At 42.6% G+C, this 19,904-nt stretch overlaps 1 protein-coding gene across 1 annotated transcript in view; it reads right to left on the bottom strand.

Annotated features, from left to right (window-relative positions):
• IGFBP5 (insulin like growth factor binding protein 5) overlaps positions 1-18,423 on the bottom strand; it is a 34,134-nt gene extending 15,711 nt beyond the window's left edge. Inside the window, exon 1 of the mRNA XM_015813070.1 lies at positions 18,049-18,423. Coding sequence (XP_015668556.1) covers positions 18,049-18,379 — 331 coding nt within the window. The 5' untranslated portion in view covers positions 18,380-18,423. The remainder of the gene's footprint in view (positions 1-18,048) is intronic.
• Between the last annotated feature and the right edge of the window lie 1,481 nt (positions 18,424-19,904).

Below are 19,904 nucleotides of genomic sequence, written 5' to 3'. Positions count from 1 at the left end.
AGACACTAACACAAAAGAAGGCATTGACATAACTACTTTTCATAAGTGGACGTTTCCTTTTGCAATGTCTGTAACCAGAATCTAAAGTGGGGAGAGTTATCATATCCCTTTCCAGAGAATGCCCATGAGGTAAAGTTTCTGGAATCCTTGCAATGAAATGTCCCATGGGATCATCAGCCTAACAGGAAAGGTACTTAAAGCTTCTTTTACTGATATCTTGCCAGCCATTTCTTGACAATGTCCAACTCATAATAAACTGTTGAGCAGTTTATTCCATCACAAAACAGTTCTTAAAGTTAAGAAATATATCTGAATGCTTACCCGAACTTTTTCCTCGTTTTCAAATGGTCATAATTAGAAACAGAACTTTTTCTTTAGACCCAAAGAAAATATAATAAAAGCCATGCATAAGCATCAGAATAAGACTAGAATGAGATTGAAGGAACATATAGGTCTCAACCCTTCATGCCTGCTGCTTTATTACAAGGCGGTCTGAAAGAATAAACACTGATGCAGCAAAATTAATTAATCCATTTACCTTTGTGCACCGAGCTTTCTTAAAGAGGTGCACATGCTTTATCCCTTGATTCTTTCCAATTTTGACAAATCATATTTTTCAAATCTAAAAATAAAGATGGTATTGTAAAACAACAAGGACCCAGCTCACCTAATAGTAGCCTATTTTTTTTTTTTTATATATATATATACACTGCTGGCTTTTGCCTTTCACCTCCAAAGGGGTTAAGAAATTTTTGATTCTCTACAGGTGGCTGAAATGCAGCTCCCAACAACATCTTTAACATTGATCATTTTGGCTAAGATTGTGGGAGATTCTTAGTTCAGCAGCATCGCCAGGACTGTTCATCTCTGCCTCTGTCTGACACTTCAACAACACGGCTTGGATTGTCATTACTTTGGGAGCTGTCTGCCCAGTTAGATTTTACCTGTCCAGTACCATGTTGTCTAGAAGTCATGTTCCAGCCCCCCCCCCCTCAAGATTTTCTCAGGTTTTCTCAGTTATCAGTTCCTGCATTGGAATTGCTTGATGAGGTCACACTGGCCCCTTCCCTCTTGTTCTTCCAAAAGAACATTAAAACAGTATTCAACCAAAAAACTTCCCGTGGAGGGATTGACTGGGAGCAGCTGCCAATTGAGGATTGTTCTTTAGCGTTATGGTAATTTTAGATTTGCATTTTATTGTCGTGATTGTAAGCAGCCTAGAATTGATAATGAACTGATCAGGCTACCAGCTTATGCAATAAATAGTCTCATGATAAAATGGTACGCCTCTCTTAAAGCACGTTGATAAAAAAACAAATACATTGTATTTCTGCTAATTCTCTCTAGATTAGGCGTGCCATTTCCTAATGGCCAGAAATAACTTGCATGAGAGGTTAACCTTCAACAGGTGGAGAGCTTCCTGCCTTGGGACGGACCCCCCCCCCCTCCAGGAAAAGATGCAGCTATTGACGGCATGGTGATGGTAAGGTTATCAGCTGTAACCCACTTGCAAGGACTGAAACGCAGCCAAAGAAACCCCATTCTACATTTCACGGACTGGTGTGGGCTGTCCTAAGTACCCAAAGCACTTCTGACATTTTGCAGGCGCCCATTTTTGTTTCCAATGGTCTGCTTGGATGATGCTGAGTCACTCCTGCATGACGGTGGCCAATTTTGTTTTTTTCTTTTTTAAAAATTGGCAGGGCTTCTGAACTGACAACAGGTGTGTGTGACAGACAGAAGTTCGGGAATTGGAGCTTCTCTTTCTCCATGCTGTTTGCTTTGGAGGGGAATTATTAGTATTGTGCCTCTTTTGAGGAGGGCTTATTTTGGTTTTCGCGGACTATTTTTAACCAAGATTAGGGAACTGTTAATGTTTCCACTGCAAAGGGTTCCAAATGCATTGCAGAACAGAACAAGGTGATCCTTCGGCATCTGTTCTGAGGAGGAGAAGGCAAGGCAAATGGGTTCTCCTACTCCTTGGTCTTTGGATCATGGAATTTGATCAGACAGGAAAACCAACGAGAAGCAGCAGCAGCCCTACTGGCTTCATAGAGGATGTGCCTGAAGAGAAAACTCTAATACAGAAGCTCTTCTTGTTATGTAAAGTGACATCTTAAACTGTTTTATAGGTGATGGGCCCTCCCAAATCATTTCTTTTCAGCAAGTGACTTAACAGTGAAATCCACTCCCCCTCCCACTCCTCAGGCTGTGTTCAAATCCTGGTGATTTTATAAGCAGATCCCTGAGATTTCTTGTCAACATGGATTTCTGGGCTGTAAGTCCTGGCATCTCCTAGTGAATTCTCATCCAGAGATCTGACTCTGCTTATGTTTTTCTAGGTGGCTGGATGGAGTCACTGAAGCAGTAGGCGTGAACTTAAATGGACTCCAGAAGATGGTAGAGGACAGGAAGACCTGGAGGAACGTTGTCGATGGGGTCACGATGGGCCGGACACGACTTCGCAATTAACAACAACAACATGTTTTTCTATTTCAGATCAGCCAGGGTCAGCTTGCTCCTACCACTCAACTGGGCAATTTATTTTAGACTCTCGCTATGGCTGCACCCAAAGTACATTATTTCAAAGGGAAAAGATGCTAGAGTCCTAAGTATGGTAACCATTTTGGCTGCTTCTCTAAAATCTCTCTGCTTAAGGCAGCTCCCGATTCATCTGTTTCATTGATAACCCAACCCCTTTTTCTCCCTTCTGTTGCAAAGGCAGACCCACTGTCTCCACCAGCAACCATGCAGCTCAAACAAATGACACAGACAGACAGATGGGATCTCAACATAACAAAGTCTCAATCACACCCTATTCCTGAGCTCCCTCAACCCCCCCTTTTTTTTGAAGTGGCTTCTCAGCACTCAGCAGGATGGGCCCCCAGGGCAACTGCTTGGAGAACATACACCTGGTGACTTTGGGAAACCCATTTACAATGTATTTATCCTGTTTGTTTATACAGTGTCTTTCTGTCCCGGTGTTTTGGCTGAAAGAGGGATTTCAACAAGATCCCTGAAAGGCAAGGTCTGCAGGGTGGAGGAGTTGAGTGATAGATAGGTGGGTCCTTGAAACAGTAAGCTCCTTAAAAAGCAGGGTTTGGTCTCAAAAGAAAGATCATTATTTTCTTGGTCCAGCCAAGGCATTGTCTTGATGGGAGGGGGCCTGGTTCCATGAGAGCTAGATAAATGTATAAGCCCTCAATGCCCAAAACTGCCAAGCTTAACTGTATTATTTGATTAATCAGCATAATTAAATCTATCACTAACTCAGCCCTTTTTCATTTCAAATATTGGCTAGAGTTCCAGAGCCATCTGGTCACTCTGCCAGTGAGACATGAACTCCTCCAATCTCCGGAGGTGTGTGACAAGAAATCCCCCTTGGGCATGTTGTGTACATGACACTTAACAGTCATTTGTACTGCTAAGGAATGACTGTTTCTTTTAGATAACAGAGTAGTTATTGGTTCTCTTTGCTCCTTTCAGATTCATCCACTAAATGGTGGATGGATTTAGTGGGTGAGGGCAGAGAGACTTCTATGTATACTTTTATCTCTGGCCTCTATGACATGCAAAGACCTGCAAATGGAAGGATGTGTTGTTCAACAATGGCCAAGTAAATCAGAACCAGAATATGGCTCACCTTGTCTTTTTTTTTTTTTTTGAGGGGGGGCTGCCTTTAAGTCAGCAGGTTTCTTGAAAGTGATGTGCTTTGCTTTCTTCCCAGAAATGAGAGACAGTGATTATTATCCAAAGGAAGACTAGAACTCAGTGTCCCAGTGTTTTATCCAATGCCTTTATCCCAGGCTGGCTGTCCACCTCATCTTTTCATATATACAATTGTTATGCTATGATGGGCCGTCTCATCCTCTGAGAACCTCAGCTGATAAACGCTGCACGAGTATCCTGTGTTTATTACAAACTTCTCTAACCATCTTGAAAAGGATAACTTTTGAAGAAAGGATTCTAGATCTAAAAGATGATTGGCTTGACCCAATCAGATATGAATTTGGACTGAAATAGGACTGTCACTTGAGAGTATAGGTGTGAGAGGAAGACACTGCAGAATGCATTCTTTAATGTTTAACAATAGCTTTATTATAATCCATTTTAAACGCACGATGGTCGGCAGCCCTGGATATTAGAAAAGAGCAGAGGCTTTTAAAAGCCTTTGCCTTGGGGTCGTAGTTAGAAAAATCTGAAGAGAGAAGAATATCTGGATTATTATGAGTGTGTTTTGAAAGTTTGCTGCAGAATAAATGGTTTTTCTTAGAATTTGTTTTGTTCCCAAAGCAAAAAATTATTCTTCCCAAATCCCTCTGGCTCGGCTGATAAAATGGGCTGAGCCGATTAAAAATGCATAACTCTCCGGAATATTTGCTTTCAAATGTTTCATAAACAGATGCTATAATGTAAGGAAATCCTCTAACAAGTGGATTGCTTTGCATTAAGGGCAAGGATTGGGCAGCCACAAATATTCTATTGCAGATTAAAGAAAGCAGAAGTTTTATCAGAATAACGCTGGAAGGGACCTTGGAGGTCTTCTAGTCCAACCCCCTGCTCAAGCAGGAGACTCTATACCATTCAAGACAAGTGGCTGTCCAGTCTCTTCTTAAAATCCTCCAGTGATGAAGCGCCTACAACTTCTGAAGGCAAGTCGTTCCACTGGTTGATTGTTCTCACTGTTAGAAAGTTTTTCCTTAATTCCAGGTTGCTTCTCTCCTTGGTCAGTTTCCATCCATTGCTTCTTGTCCTGCCTTCAGATGCTTTGGAGAATAGCTTGACTCCCTCTTCTTTGTGGCAGCCCCTCAAATATTGGAATACTGCTATCATGTCACCCCTAGTCCTTTTCTCTAGACTAGCCACACCCAGTTTCTGCAACCGTTCTTCATATGTTTTAATCTCCAGTCTTTCTTTCTTTCTTTCTTTCTTTCTTTCTTTCTTTCTTTCTTTCTTTCTTTCTTTCTTTCTTTCTTTCTTTCTTCCTTCCTTCCTTCCTTCCTTCCTTCCTTCCTTCCTTCCTTTCTTCCTTTCTTCCTTTCTTTCTTTCTCTTCCTTCCTTCCTTCCTTCCTTCCTTCCTTCCTTCCTTTCTTCCTTCCTTCCTTCCTTTCTTTCTTTCTTTCTTTCTTTCTTTCTTTCTTTCTTTCTTTCTTTCTTTCTTTCTTTCTTTCTTTCTTTCTTTCTTTCTTTCGCCTTCCAAGAACCCTGCTTTATTCAGCAGCTACCTCTCTTTTCACAGTAGAGGATATTTTTTGAGAAGGGCTATTCAGCATAGACAAGCCTCATAGATCAGTTTATTGTTTAGGAATGATAAATATGGGAAAGGTAGTATTCCTACAAGGACGGCATTTAGCCTAGGGATTCCTGTTGTAAACACATAGCATAAGAACTTTGATTTTTGATTCTTTCCCTGTCCATTTATAAGCTGCTAGAGAGGATTTGATGAGAAATTTGGCTGTCCAAAGCTACATCAACTGAAGTGGAAATCAGATGTCACTTAAAATTAGTCACCAGAGTATTCTCCCCTAGATCTGAGGGTAGCAGGTCTTAGACATGCACACCTAGATTAATTTACTCATGGTTAATTGAACCATCCCTTATTCAGTCGACCCACTGAACCATAAACTAAAAGTACAGGTTGGGCTTTGTGCAAGACTCTTGGCCAGGAGCGGTCAAGAGCTACAGTACACACGTCACGACAGAAGGCTACAAAGCAGATATGCACCTAACGTAGATGTGGGTGGAGATATGGCTTTCTTCATCTTAAAAGTGGAATGTGCCTGTTTTAGACCATTACTATAACAGGCTCAGATGGGATGGGCTACTTTGTCATTTAGCACATCACATGGCACAGTATTCTTCATTTTATTTATTTTATTCCCATCTGTGCTTCCTCTTTCAGTCACTGCTGCTTCAAGTGGCTGTCTCAGTTAACCTCATGGTAAGGCTGGAGGATGTTCTTAGCTGTAATGCTTGGTTCTGTTTTCATTAATTTGCATCTTATAAGGGGCTAATCCTTTTCCCTGACACCAATGGTAACTTTACCTTTCCTAGGATGGCAGGACACTGCCTATTTATGTCAGTTGCCATTTGTTACACGCTGTCTTCTCCTTAAACTTCCTCCATCACTTATAATAGAGGCATTGATTGCCTAAGGGGAAAAAATGGAGGGAGAAGAATGAGCCTGGCTGCCTCTCTAACAGTAGTTTGATATGCAAAAGTCAGCAGCTGAAACTTTTCAAAGTATGGGGCTATATATTATCAAGTGTTAATTGCTGTAGATAAGACTGCTGTTAAACAGGCAGGGAGTGTAAGTTTACATCTTACAGTATGTTCAGTTGTAAAATGATTTGTTTAAGCTGGGCTAACTCTATAGTGAAAGCTCAGCTGATTGAGATCTATTGAATAAATCGCAGTCAAGTAAATCACAGGTTAGCTGGTTGTGTGACCACAGCTGCAGTCTCCTGTTGCAGGGCTGATAATTCTTTGTCTTTCAACTGTATAACACCCTATTCATCTAGTTGGGGCTACTACACAACTGCAATCTGCTGCTGGAGATTCACCTAGCTGGTCCATTAATGTTAAAAAGTCTCTAGTCTACATATGGTAGTTTCTGCCTTTTCATGACCTGGTCATGAAAGTAATATAACTGGTACTAATCTATAAACCTGTGATCATCCCTAAGCTATTAACTTCAGTTGGAAAAATAACACAAATATAGCCCAAGAATATTCAGAGTGCTAAGAATTCTAGACCTGCCTAGAGCCCAAGAGAGCAGCCAAGGTAAAGATCTATCTTACAGGGATGGAGGATATATGGGGAAGAAGCAAGCCTTATCACTTTTCAGTGATGAAAATAATGACATTGTAAGGGGACAGCTAGTAGAGCCGATTGCCATTCTGCAATAGCTTTAAAGTTTTCTTAACCAGAAGAAATGTTCACGGTATGAATACAGTACCTGAATGGGATAGATTTTCTTTAATAGATGTCCTTCATGGAAATTTTATGCACTACAGATCTAAATCTCTGTAACTATTCCATAGCTCAACTCCCAGGTGAGAAAGTACAAGGAATGATATGGATGGAAAGATGCTAGGAATTTTTTTCTAGAGGTAAACATTTCTAGTTAGGAAATATCCAGTCTCTATTAAAAGAATATGTAGGAATGAATTTAAAAGTTTTGAATGTTAAAAGAAGCAATCCTTTTTCTGCCCCCAAAAGACAACACCCTGATGTTTAAGACTGATTGCTAAGTGTAAGAAGGCAATCGGGGTCACATCTTGCAATAGAATTACCAATAATGTTGGCAAGTTATAGTGTTATTTGCTGATCATTGAACAGCAAAAAAAAAAAAAAAAAAATCTGCAGCAATTTTCCCAACCAATGATGCCAAGATGAAGACATGTAGACATATTATCATTGTCTATGGAGGGTCACCCATATATTGAACTTTGCTCCCCCTTTGCCAATACCTATCCTGTCTCCATTCCTGGTCAATGCCGATCATCTGTCTTCTCTCTGTAACAATGGATACCAAAGTCCAACAGATGTTAATGTATTTTGCAGCTGTTCCCAGAGGGTGTTGGAATGAAACAGAAAATTCTCCTTTAAGACTGATACAGCCAAGGATGGCTTAAGCCTCTGTCACTCATGGGCTGAGGATGATCTGAAGGCAATGTTGTGGGAATGCAGCAGCAGAAGAAGAAAAAGATGTTGCTCTGTCTGTATCATAGTTAAGTAAAGCTGTGAAAGAGTGAGCTATAATTCACTCAGTTGTTCGAATTAAGCCCAGATAGCTACTGAGCAGCAGGCTAGTAGAGGAGTCTGACACAATAGAATGGATTTTACTTCTGCAAAGTGCAGGGAGTGAAAAAGAATGTTTGAAGTCTCCTGCAGTTTTTTTAAGGTCAGCAAGTTGAAAATTATCGGCAGACAGAAGCAGGCTGCAAAGAACCCTTTGATTTGCTAATGGCTGAGGTTAATTGAAATTGAACTTCCCACAAATTTGGAGATGCACAGATTCTCTATCCTAGTTCTAATGGCTGTACAGGGCAAGCTGCAGTTGGCTTTATTCTGAGCAAATTGTTTCCAGAATCTTGAGGCAGTTACTTAACTGAGGCAGTTATTTAACAGACAAAATTCTCATCCTTTGGGGGACTTTAACATTTCTAAGCATTTAATAAAGAGGGCACCGTGTTGTTGCAGTCCACTCTCCATTAACCTCCATTGTACATTGTGTCAGAACTGTGCAATGCTACAGTGCAGAAAAGCAGAGAATACTGTCCTTTGTCTCATCAGCCATTATACTGTAACAACACAATAGGCTTTTATAAAAACAGAATGGTGATGTGGGAAGTTGAAGAGCCACAGTAATATCCATTCCTTCTTGGAAATGCAAACTAGGAAGATAATGCTCAAGTTAAATGGAAGCAAAGTGATTTCAAGCAGGCACAGGACCTCAGGAAATTCAGGGAAATGCTATGGTCTTGAGACACCTCCAGTAAAATTTCCATCTAGGCAAGGTTTCCTCCCTTATGAAAAAAAAGTCCCTGGCTTGGCATCCAAATGTAATCATAAATAGCATGGGGTTGATTAGCTAATTATGTTTGCATGCCATGCTTTTGAAAGAATGATCACTTTGGCATGTACTAAGAATAGGCATAATCATGGACCAGTCTTCTGTCTAACAGGTTATGCTGGTTTGTTGAATAACTAACTATGGACTTGATTTGCACAACATGCTCAGCTTTAAGCAAGGAAATCACACTTTGGTTTAGGACAGTGGTTCTCAACCTTTTTAATGCCGCAACCCCAACCGGTCGTAAGTCGAGGACTAAACCGGTCGTAAGTCGAGGACTAAACCGGTCGTAAGTCGAGGACTACCCAACTGGTTGTAAGTCGAGGACTTTCCCTGCCCGGGAGCGCCGCGCATGCGTGGTTCCGCCCCCTGCGCCGGCCGAGGCGTAGCTGGCAAGCGGCAGAGATGGAGCAGGCCGACCACCAGCTGGCCCAGCCCAAGGGAGGTAAGGCACCTGCCGGAAAAGGGGAAAAAAATGGCGGACAAAAAAAATGGCGGACAAAAAAAAATGGCGGACAGCCTTGCTTGGCGACCCCCGTGAAATGGTCGATCGACCCCAAATGGGGTCCTGACCCACAGGTTGAGAACCACTGGTTTAGGACAATCTACAAACCCCGTTCTTGAACCCAGTAGTACACAGGATCTAGAAGTGTAGCTGTTTTTGTGTCTTTCACAATAACATGATTTACAGGCATTTGTGGATGATAAGATTTGTCTCCAGTGTATCACTCAGGATCTTAAAGTTTACTGTGGGAACATTATGCTCTGATAGCCACCGTTTTCTCTCTTGCTCATGAATGAAACAGCCTGAAGATACATTTGCTTGTGCAGGCCCCACCACCTTATTTTATATTTTATTATTCCTTATAATCCTATTTACCTTGTACTTTCTGCAGTCTGGAGTACTTTCTGTACAGTCTGGAGTCAGGCAGTGCATAAGTGAAAAAATTGAACAGGGATATGAGTAAATAAATACTAAGCCCACACTATCCCAGCACAACATTAAAAGTGTATAAAATCTGTGATATTTAGTCTCTCGTATTCTTGGAAGCAAGCTTAGATGTTCTGTGCTGGATATGACCTGAGATGTACTTTGGCAGTATCAGAAGAGGGGGGTGGATGGGCGTTCTCTCCCCTTGGGTCACCAGCAGGAATCTATCACAGCTATTTCTGCCCTCTCCATTAGCACTGGGCCTTTTCTAGTTCTTTGCATACCTTTCACCTCCTTCCCTCTATCCATTTTTTTAAAGCAACTTCTCTCTAGGCTTTTAACAATGTAGGTGTGGAAAGAATGGTGGCTTATTTTTTTTAAAAAAAACCCATCTATTTTATTCAAGGGAAAAGAGGGGCATATGGTACAATTCAGCTTTAATAGTGTTCTGACATGACTTATTTGGGGGAGAAAAAGAGTGTACTTACGTACTTCAGTGTTATTATGTTCAGAAATGGTATCTGAATGTTGAACTGGGCTCTTCACAATTATTGGTCAATTTCAGGAATCGAAAAAGGAATCAAAATACCTGTAGAAGATTGATTTGCCCAGTAGCTATTCACTTTCACTAATTCTAGCTAATACAGTACATGTCCAAAGATGGGAGGATCTGCCTCTGAATTTATTTTTACTCTGACGTCCTGGCCAAGTCTTCAAGCACCCCTTGATAAAGTCCTGAATGACAGACCAGTTAAGCTAAAGGAGAACAGCAATCTCCTTACCCATACTGAAAGGTATGCTAATAAATCAGGACAAGGCAACAGGAACTAATTCAGTATAGCCAGGGCTAGGACTGGGAACAACCTTAGTATATTTTTTGATAGCACTGTTTTGTTGAAGAATGAGTGGACAGCACTTGGATTAGGTAATGGGGAAAGGTCCTCAGAAGAGAAAGCTGATTTTAGTGAAAGTAACCTGGAGCTTAAGAAATGGTTCACTCCAACCTTTCCTATCCCCCTGCTGCTGAACTGGCAGCTATTTAGCAGGTATAGGTCTTCATCTTTTACCAGTTCAGGATGTTGGGCAGGTACTAAAGGTATATTTATGCAGCTGCATAGCAGCCACATGGAGCATTGATGTAAATCACTTGCTAGTGGACATACTGCTCACCAGTGAAGTAAGCTCAAAACATTTCTTAGCATCTCCAGGAAAAATTCAGAATGAGTCCTTCTGCCATAGGTCCTGGAAAGGCCCTGATTGTCAGTACAAAGTGGAGAACGCTATGCTCAAGATTCTCACTGATTCATTGCTCAATGCAAGTGCTAGGTTTTCTTCATCAATGAACAAGTATGTATTGGGAACCATTGCAATGTGAAGGTCTCCACCTAGTCTGTGCTTGGAAATTGAATGTTGGAGGAGACTCTGCCCTCAAACCCATTTTTTTTGCATTGAACTAATGGACGCCCAGTGGAGATGGGGCTGCCATTCTCCCACCCAAGGAAATGCAGTCACGTTTCCTAGCTCTTCGGTTGTCACTGCACTGCTGCTGTTTCTCTGTGAAATGATCAAATAACATGAAATAATCTGCTGCAGTGACTTATGTTATTTGCAGAAACCTGTTCCTGTACTAGAAATCCAACCTTGCAGAAGGCATGCATTTGCTGCTCCCATGACCCTTGCCCCCAACCCTCACCCTGCTAACTCTCAGGTCACCCCAACCTTCCTTCCCCCTTTCTGACTCTGCGCCTGCCCCCACGTTTCAGTCCCAGATGTTCCTTTGCTCTGTTCTGCCTCTGTGATTGCCAGCCCAAGTAAACTCATTTGAACAGAGGCTGCAAGGGGAAACTATGTCTGAGGCAAAAGAAAATAGGAGATCTACAGCCTAGCAGGACAACCTTCCTGCTTCTTTGGCAAATGTGATACAACAAAACCGTGACATTTTGAAAGATAGTTTATAAGGTAAACCTTCTTCTAGACCAGGGGTCCCCAACTCCCAGTGCATGGACCGGCACCGGTCAGCAGCATGCCAGCAAGCGGGCTGCACAAACAAGTAAAGCTCCATCCTGGGGATGCTGGCAGTATTGAAAACCACACCCCCTCTGGTCCATGGAAAAACCTTTCTCCATGGCACCAGTCCCTGGTGCCCAAAAGGTTGGGGACCTCTGTTACAGCAATAGTTTGGCTTCAATCTCACAAATCAGGAGTCTACTAAAGATATTCTCTGCTTCTTTAGAAGCAAAAAAAATGTGCAGGGGCAAGTGAACATGGAATAGAAAATATGGGGTCCACGTTTTGAGACACCTCTCCAGTAAATAGTGTTGGGGATCCAAATAAGCAGTCCTCCATTTTCCTGCAGTGTTTGATACACTGCACCAAGCTGCTACATCCCATGGATCTAATAATGTCAGTGAAGTTTCTAATGATCTCCTCACATATTTCATATTCTGTCCAAATGGAAATCATGCACCGAAACAGTTTTTGCTTTGGCAATAAACAGGTTGCCCCGAGTTGTGTCACTCCACTCAGTCTAAGTGAGCATCATGCCACACAGGCAACAAACGCATGTAGCTAAAGATATAAATAGGTGGCAGGGATCACTAACCACTAGGCTCCTCACCTAGACAAGCCATGCAGTAATGGTGGTTTGCAAGGAACATGGCTTCCCTGCGACTTGTTCAACAAAGCGTGGTTATTACAAATACGGCTTGATCCAATGTGTGAGCTATTTGAACCAAGACATTGCCCTACTGAGCCCAGAATGGTGGTTACTCATGGATAGGAAGTAGCAATCAAAGAAAGCGGAGCAGGGGACTGTTCATCTCAGAGATCTGACTAAACAGAACAGGCTCTTTTGCTTTTAATAGAAGGCTAACAGAGAACACTTCAGCCACTGTAATGTAATTGACATATCTTGGAAGTCCCTCCTTTTTGCAATATGGAAGGGGCAAAACCCTCAGGTTGTTCGGCACTCAGCCACCTTTACAACTTACACGCACTAAGTATGTACACAAAAATAATCTGTTCTGCTGCAAACATATAGCTCTCTCCCCCACTTTTACTGAGCAAGTTAAACATGCAGAGTATGATAATAACTCACCGTTGCGCTTGCTTTTCAGAAGTAAACATAGGCTGGGACTACTCAGAAGTTAAGTTAGAGAACAGCTGGTGTGGTGTCACGAGGCCAAAGCAAGCAGCAGAAAAAAAAAGAAAAAGAAAACCCAGGACCATCAATTACAGGTAGTCCTCAACTTACAACTATTTGTTTAGTGACCGTTCAAAGTTATAATGAGGTTGCAAAAGCGACCGATGGCCGTTTTTCTACACATACGATTTGTTGCAGCGTTTCCCCATGGTCACATGATCAAAATTTGGATGCTTGGTGATTGGCATGTATTTGTGAGAATTGCATTGTCCCGGAGTCATGTGATCGCCATTTATAACCTCCTGACAAGCGAAGGCAATGAGGAAGCCAGATTCCCTTCACAGCCGTGTTTCTAGCTTAACAAGTGCAGTGATTCACTTGACAAAAAAGGTTGTAATGTGGGGCAAAGCTCACCTAACGACTGTTTTGCTCAGCCATGGAAATTTTGGGCTCACCTGTGGTCGTAAGTCAAGGACTATCTTGTCTAACCCAGACGGTACTATATTTTATTTCTTCCACTAAGCTGCAATTGCAGCATGTAGCCACTAGGGGCTGCTTCTGTAACAACTGCAAGTGTGGACAAAGCCTGTCTCTCTCAGGTGGGTTAAAGGGTGTGAATGGTTTTGAACAAGAGCTAAATGTTTAAAAAACCTCGTGGGGAATCCTTCGAAATGCAGTTAGGGAATCAAAAGTCCCCACCCAAAACCTCCCAGGGTATGAGAACTACTAGAGGAAAAGATTTTTAAACACAGCGCCTCCCTTTTTATCTATTTTTCTACATGCAGGAAAAGTATAAAAACCATCACCGAGGAGAGGTATGCAGAGCACACCCACATACTGTATACAATATGGTCCCATCCCAGGAATACAAATCCATGTGTGGTGTTTGCAGTTCAAGGAGCATAAGGAAATGAATAGAACTGACACCATATAGTGCAGGGGTCTTCAAACTTGGCCCTTTTATGACTTGTGGACTTCAACTCCCAGAATTCCTCAGCCAGGCACGATGGCTGAGGAATTCTGGGAGTTGAAGTCCACAAGTCATAAAAGGGCCAGGTTTGAAGACCCCTGATATACTGCATATGAAATAGTTGGGGAGAGAAAAAAAAAACAACCTTGCTGACTTTTTATGGGCAGGGAGAGCTTAATTAGCAACTGTACTGAAGAAATTAAGATGTAGGGGTCAAAATGTTGGAAGGTACCTTAGAGATTATCTAGTCCTACCCCCTAGCTCAATGCAGAATCCACTAGAGCATCTTTCATACATTATCACTCAGGCTTGGTCTGAAGACCCCCAGCAAAAACAAATTCATCACTTCATGTGGCAACCTGTTTCACCAGCTCATAGCTTGAACCCTGGTTGTAATCCTGTCCCCTGGGGCAATAGAGTGTAAGTCCACTTCTCTGTGGAGTCAAGCTATTTTCCAAAGTGCCTGAAGGCAGGACAAGAAGCAACGGGTGGAAACTAACCAAGGAGAGAAGCAACCTAGAACTAAGGAGAAACTTCCTGACAGTTAGAACAATTAACCAGTGGAACAACCTGGCTCCAGAAGCGGTGAATGCGCCAACACTGGAAGTTTTTAAGAAGAGACTGGACAGCCATTTGTCTGAAATGGTATAGGGTTTCCTGCCTGAGCAGGGGGTTGGACTAGATGACCTCCAAGGTCCCTTCCAACTTTACTATTATTATTATTATTATTATTATTATTATTATTATTATTATTATTATTATTATTATTATTATTATTATTATTATTATTATTATTATTATTATTACCCTTTAGATATTTGGAGATAGGAGGCTTACTGCTATTAGTTTTCCTGGAGTGGATGTTCTTCTATATTGCTGCATCCCCTGGATCTAATGTCAGTGAAGTTTCTAATGATCTCCTCACAAATTTCATGTTCTGTCGAAATGGAAATCGTGCACTGAAACCGTTTTTGCTTTGGCAATAAACAGATGCTCATTGTTATTTTAAAAAGTGCTTGACTCTCCTTTAGACAGAGTCTTGACTTTTACCCTTTCATTGTGATCCAGCATAGGGCCAATTCTGATCAATAACTATAGCCAGGACTCACTCCTTGAAGTCTTCTCCAACCTTGGCACAAGCTTTTGAGTTCAGAGTCAAATTTTATTTCTTCCTTTTCACCAGTTGCTTAGAAACATGCCTACAAAAAAAATATACTTCACGGTTCTCACATTTTGCTGTGCTGAGGCTAAGAGGTTCCCCTCCCATCTTTTGCCCTGGAAAACAATCCTGCTTTTTTTAAAAAAAAATAAATAATAGCAGACATAAATATCTGATTACATTTGAACCATCCATTCCCATTAAGCTTATGTATTTGAGTAAAGAAGTCCTTGGTGGTCTGCCTTTAACATTATTGGATTAAAGTTTAACTGAGAAGCAAACAAAGGTATTTTGAAATTAATTTAGAAGATTTGGGGTAAAGAACAAGGTGGTTGGCAAGCTGATGGAACAGTAAAGTATTTTTAAGGGAAGAGCTATTTAGAAATGTGCAGCTCCATTAAAATATGTCAAAACCCTTGAAATATGTCAGGTGTCTCAAGAAGATACCTGGTATTGATAGGTATCTAAATCTGAGAGGCAAAGATATGAATTGGTCTATCCCAATTTCCCCCCATCATTTTAATAATGGAAGCTACCAACGACAATCTGATCGATGAGGATCTAACTCAGGGCTCTTCAAACTTGGCCCTTTTATGACTGATGCCTGGCTGAGGAATTCTGGGAGCGGAAGTCCACAAGTCATAAAAGGGCCAGGTTTGAAGACCCCTGATCTAACTCTTGACTGTTTCTGATTGTTTCCCAGTTGTTTCTTATGCCTCCTGATCCCAGAAGGCATCAGAAACAATTGCATACCCCAGATCAGCAGCCTGCAATTCCATCCAAGGTTCATTGCCACTCAATAGAGGTTAATGGAGCAGTCGTTTGTGCCACATCTGTTCCGTTTGTCAGTAATTTCTTAAACCATAACACAACTGATAGACACTTCAGAGGCTTCATTTATGTGAAAAAGAAAGAAAAACAAGTGATTCAGATGCATTGACTGAAGACATATGTGCTATGCCATGGTTTGTTAATTACTGAATAAGCTACAATGGGCTGGGATCATTACAAGACAGTAAACCATAACCCTGGTTCACAACTTCCCTGTGCATCCCTGGTTGGCTGCGAACATTTCTTAAGCCCCACCACCTCCTGAATTAAGTGGTGTAGTATAATATGTAAACCTCTGGACTTGTTTCAGTCAAGGTTGACAATGATTTTGCCCCCCCCCCCCAAGGAAACAATATGGAAAAGCTCTTTCAACAGCCACAGGCAAGTGAGGGAGGTGCCAAAGTTTTGCTTAATCACTCTTTGGTCTTCCCAAGGCATGCATCAGCTTGTGGCCAGTGGGCTGACACCCATTGCTTTGGAGCACCTGCTGCTCAGCTGGGATCAGAAAATGTGTGTGTGTTTGGGGGTGTTGTATGCTGTGTGTGGGGGTGTGGGGGTAACAGAGGGTGAGAAAGTGGCAGATAGACAAAAATGTAAGGGTGTATTCAGATTAAATCCAAACTCAAAACACTGCAGGTTTCGGCAGTCTGTAAGGGGCACTGTTGTAACTCTTAAATAGAGGCGAGCGAATTGCTCAACTGTTGCTGCTGCTATCCCTATAGGTAACAATTTTGCTTGTGTTCCTGGCCAGCATTCTTGCACACACAGACACACACACACACACGCACTCGCAATCTGAAGGAGCACAAGTGAGTGCAAGGGAGGATATTTTACTTAGCTCGAGCACAAGTAGTTCTTTGCATAGTTTCCCGAGTTTCAAGCAGAAAATCAAAATTAAATCTTCTCCTCGCCTCTCTTCCACCCCCTCCCCCCGCCCCCTTGCACAAGACTACAGTAGTTTGACCAAAATTTCTGGCCTTAACTTCTTCCCCTCCCCCCCAAAAAAGCAGCAATTGAAGTTTGGCAAATTTGTTGATTTTTTTTTTTAAAGAAACTTTTGCTCTGCCAAATGAAATGACAACTAAACGGAACCAATGCTTTCAAAGAAGAGGTGTGTGTGTGTGTGTGTGTGTGTGTGTGTGTGTGTGTGAGAGAGAGAGAGAGAGAGAGAGAGAGAGAGAGAGAGAGGAGGTGGGGCGGAATACAATGAATGGAACAAGATTTATTGAGGGTTAGGAAGAGGCTTATAGCTGCTGTTCTTCACTGGTTAGATGCAACTAGCATTCGGTGGATGCTGGATTTTGCAGAAGGGGACAACTGATAAAAGAGTGGCTTTTGTTTGAGGGTGGGGGGCAGAGAAGAAAAGAATGAAGCTCTCTGGAATTTTGGTATGGAGACAGGAAGAAGAGGAAGGGGTGCTAATAAGCCAGGAAAAAGTAGGGTCAGGACTGGATTTGAGGGTTTCTTCCTAGGCAAGAATGCTGACCAAGATTTCCTTTCAAAATTCTCTTCCCCCCCTCCTCACACAACTCTTTTTCATTCTGTTGCACCTGTTTCATTTTGATGCCACCCTGCCTTCCCCCGAAACAACCTACAGATGGAGTCAGAGGGAAGCTCACTCTGAGGATGGGAAGGGGCTACAGATTCAGGTATGAAAAGTCAACTCAAATGGGACTCAACCAGATATTGGTGTTGCCACATTGATGCAAAGGGTGCTATATTGATTCACAAAGGCCTGAGAAGATAGACTGCTGCTAAGCCTGGCACTATTGGGGAAGGGTCATGGTGATGGAGATCCAGGGGGTAAGTACCAAAGGTGGTTATTTATAGAATGGGGGACTTAATCTTAAGCCCCCCTTCCTTTCAGATTGGAATATGCATTTATTTCAGAATGGGGGAAGCTGGCACTCCTTTCTTAGGCATGTCCTGCTCATTTTCCTGGGTGCCTCAGATTATCTGCCCCCAAAGTCCTGTCATCCCCAACAGGTGGGTGAAGGTGTTTGGGTTGAGCTACAGAGAGAACAGAGCAGAGATTGAAGGAGGAGGTGGTGGTGATTGAAATGCAGTCCAAATGTAGTGAGGGAAATTCACCAGAGAGAGAGAAACCAGGGTCTAGTCGGAGTAACAGAAGTTATGCAAGATGAGAATGCCCTGGAAGACTCAGCTGGGAAAAAAATAAAAACCACGGGAAGATAGCTCCGGAGAAAGAAAAGGAGCCCTGCAGAAGAAAAGTGGGAAGGGAGGAGAAGGCACCAGATCGGAGCATAATCGGATTATGCTTGCTTGAAGGAAGTAAAGAAAGATGTTCAGAGGATGCTCAGTACATGGCAGGCAACAAATAGACAGGGAAGCCCTCTCCCCCCACCCTGCCACCCCTCCACCCTGCTAGCAGAAGTAAAGAAAGGAAGCTGAGCCAGGGCCCAGGGCAGGACTCACCATTCTTAGCTTGCTCTCTGTAACTCTTTTCATTGAGGCAGACCCCTCTGCCATGGAGCAGGGCGTGCAAGGGCTTCTCCTCGCCTTGGCGCGGCAGGCAGCGCAATCCTTGGGCGCATCGCTCTGTGTACACCCCACAGGACTGCCCTTCAGCCAAGGCGCATGTCATGCAGCATCCACAACCGGGCTCCTTCACCAGCTCGCAGCCCACAGGGCTGGGAGGGCACATGGAGAGGGCTTTCTCGTCACAAGGTTCACAGTGCACAAAGGAACCCAAGCCTTGCGAAAGCCCCAGGCACAGAGACACGAGCAGCGCCTGCATCAGGAACATCTTCAGGGCTCTGTGTCAGGCGCACCGCTGCAGGAGTTACGAAAGGAAAAACAAAGTTCTCTTTGGAGACAACCACCCCCTCAAAAAAAAAAAGTCTCTTCTCCTTTAAGGTTCCCCCCCAAAAAAGAGCTTAATCAGAATGTTTGAAAAGAATGCCTAGATTGTTATAAAAGAAACGCTATATCACAGGTTGTCTGCAGCTGACAGTTGCAAGAACTACAGATGCAACAGGTTGGTAATTCAAAAAAGGAAAAAAAAAAGTCACCGGAAAAGGGTGTTTAAAAAAAAAAAAATTAAAGAGCAAGAATAGCTTTGGCGAGGCTGCACAAAGAAGTATAAAATAATCCACACGCCCCACTCAAAAGCAAAGTCTGCAAGAGGCTGGGGAGGAAGCAAAGAATTGAACAAGCTTCTTTTCGACTGTCCTGATACGATCTGCAGCAAATTAAAAAATGTCTGGAGTAGCACTAAAGCAGGTAAAGCTGGGCTTTGTCAAGAAGAGATTTAGCTTGGGACTGGCTGTAATTTTTTTTTTGTTAAAAAAACCCTTCCTTTTCCTAGATTGGGTTAAAAACAACAAAGAGGTTTTCTGTTGAAGGGTTTTTTACAAAGTCTCTTTGACAAAGAGAGCAAAGGAGGAAAAGAGGAAAAAGAAAAGAATTCCACTTTGTAGATCTCCCAACACTTTCCCCCTGGAGAAGTTTCTAAAGAGACTGAATAGTGCCGAGCAGGCATGTCTTTTAAATAGACTGCCCCTGGCTGCCTGCCAGACCCTTGCTGCAATCTGAGATCCCAATGACACCTCAGCCTGAATTGGTGCCAGGAACCAGGGCAAGCTCAGTGCACACTCCAAGTGTGTGTGTGTGTTTGTGTGTGTGTAGGGAGGGGAGGGAGTGGGGTGGGGTGACTGTGCAGCTTTTGACTTCTAGCCTTCCAACGCACACCACCCAAAGGCATCCAATTGCCACCTTTATGCTGTGCAAGAAGAAATTGTGTGTGTGTGTGTGTGTGTGTGTATGTTTTCCTCCCTCTTCAAACTGCAGGGATTTTTTTCTTCTTTTTCAAAACATTCAGAAGTTCAGGCTCAACTGGTGTCATGCTTATTCTCAGTGCCCCCAAATTGTAAAGCTGTGTACCCACACTTTGGAGCCAATTTCATTCAAGTCATTGGGATTTTATTCCAAGTAAGTTTGCATAGGAATGGAGCAGCATATTAGATTGCCAACTTTTTTGTTGTTGTTGTTGTTGTTAATCACAAATTTGCTTCTATAATAGCTATAATGTGCAGGAGTTTGATAGTATTTGTTTCTCTGCCATGAGATCAGCCCTGTTGCTTAAGTCAAGATGTGGTGAAAAGCATAGACGCGAACCAATCATAATTGCGTGTGGTTAGCTAGCAATGTTCACTATGAAAGCGTAACCTTTGATCCACCTACCGTTACCTTGCCATCACTACATCTCCATGCCCCAAAATATTCCCAAGGGCAGGATGGGTTTCCTTGTGCAGACTCTTGTTGTCAGGCAG

Source organism: Protobothrops mucrosquamatus, unplaced genomic scaffold (assembly GCF_001527695.2).
Source record: "Protobothrops mucrosquamatus isolate PMUCROS unplaced genomic scaffold, P.Mucros_1.0 scaffold132, whole genome shotgun sequence".
Classification (NCBI taxonomy): domain Eukaryota; kingdom Metazoa; phylum Chordata; class Lepidosauria; order Squamata; family Viperidae; genus Protobothrops; species Protobothrops mucrosquamatus.
This window is presented reverse-complemented; position numbering and strand designations above follow the sequence as displayed.